General features: G+C 36.7%; 1 protein-coding gene and 1 pseudogene across 1 annotated transcript in view; one reads left to right on the top strand and one right to left on the bottom strand.

Moving 5' to 3' along the window:
- Positions 1-498, bottom strand: part of NUFIP2 (nuclear fragile X mental retardation protein interacting protein 2) — a 30443-nt gene extending 29945 nt beyond the window's left edge. The window contains exon 1 of the mRNA XM_005876863.2: positions 21-498. Within this exon, the coding sequence (XP_005876925.1) occupies positions 21-300 (280 nt within the window). The 5' untranslated portion in view covers positions 301-498. The remainder of the gene's footprint in view (positions 1-20) is intronic.
- A 5588-nt stretch (positions 499-6086) lies between these two features.
- On the top strand, positions 6087-6907 carry LOC102259335 (annotated as a pseudogene).
- The last annotated feature ends 396 nt before the right edge of the window (positions 6908-7303 follow it).

The raw sequence follows: 7303 nt of genomic DNA, 5'->3' as shown, positions 1-7303 counted from the left end.
ACTCGTCCTCCTTCCCAGACCTGTTTTCTTCTTCGGCGTTTCCTGGTGCTGCTGGAGGGCGTGTTTCTGCTCATGTTTCAGCGGCTTCGGCTGGGCCTTGGGGCTGCCCTCTGTGCCATGCTGCAGGTATTGGTGAGGCTGCTGGTGATGGTGGTGGTGATGGTGGTTGTGGCTGTGGTTGTAGAAATAATAATGGTGGTGGTGGTGCGGCGGCTGCTGCTGCTGCTGCTGGGGGTGATGGTGCGGGTGGTGGTGGCTGTGATGGTGCTGAGGCTGTGGCTGGCCGGGCTTCTCCTCCATTGAAAGCGGCTGGGACTCCCTGGCTGAGGCTGCGGGCGGCTGCACCGTCAGGATCTGAGACCGCTTCCCCGGGCTCGCTCCGTATATCTGAGCGCGTCGCGCCAGCGCACTGGTGAACCCAGCGATTTCGCGAGATTGGCAGCCGCACTCGGGCAATCAGGGGCCACGCTGCGGCGCAGGCCCCGCCCCCCGCCGAATCCTCTTCCCTTCCTCTTGGGCCCGGCCTCCCGGCCAGCGCCGCTTACCCGGTGCAACCTCGCAGGGCCGGGCCTTCAACGTCAGCACTATGGCTCTCTCTTCGGTCGCTTTCTCTCCGCCGCCGCGCTGTCTGCAAGCAGCACTTTCTACACGCCTCGCCGGCGAGCCAGCTCGCGTCCAGTGGAGCAGATTCCACGGGCGAGTCCACTGACTCGGAGAGCCATCTGTTGGTGTTGCATCTCCTCGAATCTGTTGGCTTTTTTTTTTTTTTTAATCCTTTTCCGGGTAACCAGAGGGGAAGCTCAGTTTCCTTAACCCTGAGACCACTAAAGGGACAATACAAAAAAGAGGAAATAAGTACATTTTTAAGATTACAAGAGCTTCACAATCGGCAGAGCGTTTTGTATTCTGGATTAATTTTGCTTTATGTTCATATGCTAATCTCTTCCTTTCCACGAAGGGATTATAAGGTTCCACAATGGGGTATCTGTGTAATTTTCTAAAAGGGCACAAAGGGTTTAAATCACTGTGTCTTTGTAGTTGGAGGCAATAGAGAGCGGGAGGGATAAAAATCTAAAATCTACACAGAATTAGTTGTGGTGTGTGTTTTTTAACTCTGCAGGTGAGGTCAATTGTGGGACCAAGATAGGTTTTAGAATATAAAGAGTTTCAAGAGTGAAAGAAGGAAAAGAGTACTTTAAAAGTTATTAAGTTTTGAAAATAGATTTTGCATTTATGGAAAATATTGGAATTTAAAGACTCCATTGAATTTTGTAGTGTCGATTTAACTTACCCAGCATTATCACATCACAGCCTAATTTTTAAAAGCAAATGTTAGCGTCAAGATAGTAGTTACTCATTAAGGAAGAAAAGGGTTAGGATGGAGAGGGATACCCTGTGATAGTACTTCATTTTTTGACCTAAGTGGTGATTATACAGGGATTGGCAAAAGTAGGTTTACAGTTGTGAATATGGTGGAAACAAAGTTTGTTCTTGTATTATTTATTTGTTCTTGTATTTATTATTAACCTCCTTTTACCACTCCTGTATATACTTCTTAAACTGAATATGTATGTGTGTATATTATACTTTAAAGTATATGTTATATTGAGGTATTTAATTTACCATTTTTAGTTCAATAGCAGAAAGTACATTCACATTGTTGTGCAACTATCACCACTGTCCATCCCCAGAAATATCTCATCATTCACATTGAAACTTTGTGCCCATTAAACAATAACTCCCTTTCCCTCCTACCTCCAATACCCTGGTATCTTCTATTCTTTTTTCTGTCTTTGTGATACCTCATACATGCAGAATCATGCAATATTTGTCCTTTTGTGTCTGACTTATTTCACTTAGCATAATGTCTTCAAGGTTCATCCATGTTGTATCAGAATTTCCTTCCTTTGCAAGGCTGAATAATATTCCATTGCATGTATATGCTACATTTTGTGTATACATTCATTCAGAATGGACACATGAATTGTTTCCTCAATGTATACTTTATAATTTTTTAAATGTGGCTTGAATTCTTACAGCAGGACATCATTAAAGGAACAAAGACGCTTAAAGGAAGAGTTTGTGGACTAAACTCAATGAAGGTCAACACAATAGTATAATTAAAAGGTAAAAGCCTATTTCCAAAAGCAAATGTCACCGAATCCAGACAACCATGACCAGACTGTGACCTGTTCAATATGTTGAGGATTCACATTGCTTTGCTAATTTTTAAAGAAAGACCCCTTTGTAGTAGGAGTATGTTTACCCAGTTTTGAGAGCTAAAGCCCCAATAAAGTCCCAATATATTGTCACAAATAAGTCTTTGCCATTTAATAGTATGCCACCACTTTCCATCTACTAAAGGAGAAATAAAAGTGTATATAGCATTGATAATGCTTTATATTCTTTTGCTGATTTATACATTTAGTTGGAAGGCAAGAATTCCTGAGTTCTAATTTCTCTTTCTACATTTTCTATATTATAATTTCAGGCAAACCAAGAGCACTCATTCTGAGTTTCTGACTTATTACACCTTAGCTTGCCTTAGGTTCTTCACATGCAGTTGTATAAAGTTTAGGAAACTGAGCCTTGTTCTCAAATGCTCTAGTTAGTAGTAATGGAGTGGTATGGAGAAAAGCTTTTGATATAATGTAAGAAAAAATGGTATTAAATTCTATGTACACTAGGATCATAAGCTTGTAAAAATAAGAATTTTTAATAAATATGAAAATACAACAGTAGAATGTGTACTGTTTCATCTGATTTTTCTAAAATAGTTTTATATAAAACATTTTTGAGATTTGCCATGTATTTAAAAATAATAATGCCATAATATCAAACCTCTGTGAGAAGAGAATAATTGGGTCTACTTACTTTAAGCATATTTTGATAAAATTAAATCTGCATAAAGGAAAAAATGCAACATGGAAATATAGCATGAGTCTGGTGAAATTATGGGTGCTTTTTTCTTCTCTCTATTTGCCAAATGTTCTGTTCTAGGTAGGTATTACCTTTCAGAATAACATTTTTTAAAATATATTTTATTGATTTTTTTACAGAGAGAAAGGGAGAGGAATAGAGAGTTAGAAACATCAATGAGAGAGAAACATCGATCAGCTGCCTCCTGCACACTCCCTACTGGGGATGTGCCCGCAACCAAGGTATATGCCCTTGACTGGAATTGAACCTGGGACCCTTGAGTCCGCAGGTCGACACTCTATCCACTGAGCCAAACCAGCTAGGGCCAGAATAACATTATTTTTTAAAAATTAAAATAAAAAATTGAATCTGCACAACGCTTTGAAAATCATTTTACACCTACAGTCAATGTGGGAAGTTATAATGGGGAGTTAGGAGGTTCGCATATATGGTAGGTTAATGTTTTAACTATTGCTGTAATCATAATAGTGAATGCTTATTGAGCATTTATTTACTATTTGTCCAGAATTACAGCAAGTATTTTATCTTTGTCTTCATTTATAATTCTTTGAGATGGATATTAAGCCCATTCGACAGATGAATAATTTGAGGCCTGAAGAAGTTAGGTGGCTTATAATTTAAAAGCCACCAAGTTTATATGGGGCCTGAAAAAGATTCCAGGTCAATTGGATAGAAAGAATTTCTAACACTATTGAAGTGTGATGTACTTTTCTAAAATTTTAGTAAACCTCTAAAAAACATTCAAGCTATATCTTAACCACCATGAAGATAGTATCTGGTTATTAACAGAGGCAGATGTACTGTGGAGCTATTGAAGATTCAGGGCTCCTAAATGCACAGGACCCTCCAAGAACCTGGAGGGGCTCTAGAAATGGTCTTTTGAAAGACCTAGATATTTTTTCATTATTGTGTAAAAATTTTTTTCCATTTCTTTTTTTTTTAATCTTTATTGTTGAAAGTATTACATATGTCTCCCTTTTTCCTCCGTTGACCTCTTCTAGCTCGTCCCCCACTCCAGGCCTTCACTACCCTATTGTCTATGCCCATGGGTTATGCATATATGTATACAAGTTCTTTGGTTGGTCTCTTGCTACCCATCCACGCTCCCCACCTTCCCTCTGAGGTTGGACAGTTTGTTTCATGCTTCCATGTCTCTGGATCTATTTTGTTCATCAGTTTATTTTGTTCATTAGATTCCACATGTGAGTGAGATTATGTGATACTTAATCTTTCCCTGACTGGCTTATTTTGCTTAGCATAATACTCTCCAGGTCCATCCATGCTGTTGCAAATGTAAGAGTTCTTTTTTTAAAAAAAATAACTGCGTAGTATTCCATTGTGTAAATACACCAGTTTTTTCATCCATTCATCTGCTGATGGGCACTTGGGCAGTTTCCAAATCTTATCTATTATAAATTGTGCTGCTATGAACATAGGGGTGCATATATTCTTTCTGATTGGTATTTCCAATTTCTTAGGATATATTCCTAAAATTTTTTCAAGTAACATTTTTGTAATTTTTTCCTCAGTAAGAGTCCCCCAAACCTGGATTTACCTCTGTTAACAGTCATTTGTGATCTGACTCAGAGGTGTTATAACTTCAGTAGGTACTTTAAAAGATTATAGTCATATTTTATAACAACATGGAAAAATGTTGACACTATAACTCATGTGCCAAAAGCAAAGTAAATTATATGTATATATTATGATTGCTTATAAAATATGAATTCAAGGACTATGAGGCAACTTGAAGCCTGAAAGCAGTAAAATATTTTTATTCATTTTTTCATTCACAAATATTTATTAGGCACTTTTCATGGACCACATATTATGCTTTTGGTTACTTGAATTTTTTAAAACTCCATTTCTCTTATTGATACAGTTTTGGAACTTAGTTAAATATATTTGTCTTAATTATCAAATGAAAATCGCTTTTCACACACCTTTAATCTTATGTTTGTGTACTATGACATGTTAGAAGATACAGAAATATTTAAATATTTGGACCTCAGTTTTCTCTTCTCTAACATATGGGGAGTGGGCAAAATGACCTCCAAATCTCTTCCTACTCTAACATTCCATGATCATATCTCTGCTCTTCATTCCCAGACTACTCCTTTATTTCATTATAATAAAACTATACAATAGCAAGAAATTTAGCTGTGAAAAATCTAGTTTTTCAACTGCAATGATTAACTATAACTTTATAGAAATTATCATCAGAAACAGTATTATGTAGCTTTCTATAAATAGAAATCAGCTTTCTGGTGACAATTCCAGTTTCAAAATGAGGCAAATCACTGGTAACATCCACTGTTTCATTTCAGCAGGGAAAGAATTTTATCCATGTATATTTCCTTCAGATGTTAATATTTTTACCTAGAGACACTAACTTCAAAAAACGTTCAAAGGAATTGAATAGAGGTATGGGTAAATTAGGTTAGTCTTCTAATAACTGGAGTATGATGACTTTTCTAAATATAGAAGTTTTCAAAAGTGACAATTTGCTTTTAAGAAAAGTATTATGGGGGGGAAATTGAGGGAGAAACTATAGCTGAGTGGTTAAGTTTTGTCACCAGACAGAATCTGTACTGAGACTGCTTAGCTTTGTAACCTTGTTTGGGCACATTATTTAACCTCTCTAAGCCCTGCTTTACTCCTTTGAAAAATGGAAGTAATATTAGTGCCCAACACACAAGGTGTAGTGAAATTTAAATAAAATAATCTAAATAAAGTTGTAGAGGATAGTGTTTATAACATCAGTAAGTGGTAGTAAATATTAAATATTAGTGATACTACCCTGGCCGGGTAGCTCAGTTGGTTAGAATGCTGTCCCAATACAACAAGGTTTGGATTTGATCCTTTGTCAGGGTACATACAAGAATCAACCAATGAATGCATAAATAAATGGAACAACAAATTGATGTCTCTCTCTCTCTCTCTCTCAATTAATTTTTTAAATACTGTAAATATTAGCGATACTAAATTTTTAAATATTAAATATACAAAACTAAACTTCCTGATATAAAATTTCATTAAGGAAACCGAGTTTTAGAGAAGTTAGTTATCAAGTTAACCAAGAATAGAGTGTTTTCCCAATTTTGAAAAGGATAGGCAAATAGCCTTTTGGCTCTCTGAGAAGCACCATGACAGTTGGCAAGAACAAGCACCTTATGAAAGATGGTGAAAAGGTTGCCAAGAAGAAAAGTGGTTAATCCAGTTATAAAAGATTGATATGACGTGAAAACACCAACTATGGTAAATATAAAAATATTGGGAAAACACTAGTCACTAGAACTCAAGGACTCAAAATTGCATGTGATGACCTCAAGGGTCATGTTTTTGAAGTGAGTCTTGTTGATCTGCAGAATGAAGTTGCATTTAGAAAATTCAAGTTAAATATTGAGAATGTTCAGGGCAAAAACTGCCTGATTAACTCTCACAGCATGGAGACAAAATGTGCTCCACGGTCAAAAAATGGCAGACCATGACTGAAGCTCATGTTGTTGTCAAGACTATTGATGGTTATTTGCTTTGTTTATTCTGTGTTGGTTTTACTAAAAAAAACAACCCACAATAATCAGATTCGGAAGCGCTCTTAAGCACCAACAGGTTCACCAAACCTGAAGAAAATGGAAACCATGACCAGACAAATGACTTGAAAAAAGTGGACATTAATTTGATTGCAAATAAATAAAGTGATTCTAGAAAGCATTAGAAGACTCATAGAAAAGGCTTATCAATCTATTTATCTGTTCCATGATGTCTTCATTAGGAAAAATATGCTGAGAAAGCCTACGTATGAATTGGGAACACTCAGTTTTATGGTGAAAGTAGTAGTTCTGGAAAAGCTATTGGGGATGAGATAGGTGCTAAATTTGAATGAGCTGATGAATATGAGCTACCAGTTCAAGAATCTGTTTAAAATTCAGACTTTTAATGGTGACAAATAAAAAGTCTTATTTGTAATGTTTAAAAAATAAAAACAGTCCTGGCTGGTGTGGCAAAGTTGGTTGGAGCCTCGCTCTGTACACTGAAGGGTCTTGGGTTCTATTCCCGGTCCGGGCACATACCCAGATTGTGGGTTTGATCCCCAGGAGGTACTTGACTGATGTTTCTCTCTCACATTGATGTTTCTCTCCTTTTCCCTTCCTCTCTCTCTAAAATCAATAAAAATAAGTAAGTAAAATAAAAACAATAAATAAATAAAAATAAAAACAATAGTGTATTCAGTCTCAAATAGCAGTTCTTTTTGAGTAGCAAGTTCAAATTTGACTTTTAGTTTCTTCTTTTTGGCTTCTCTATTTTCTCTAAATGTTGTACACTGAGTAAGTTATTCCTTTTGTTAAAAAAAGTATTTTTT

The sequence above is a fragment of the Myotis brandtii genome, unplaced genomic scaffold (assembly GCF_000412655.1).
Source record: "Myotis brandtii unplaced genomic scaffold, ASM41265v1 scaffold50, whole genome shotgun sequence".
NCBI classification, from domain to species: Eukaryota; Metazoa; Chordata; class Mammalia; order Chiroptera; family Vespertilionidae; genus Myotis; species Myotis brandtii.
This window is presented reverse-complemented; position numbering and strand designations above follow the sequence as displayed.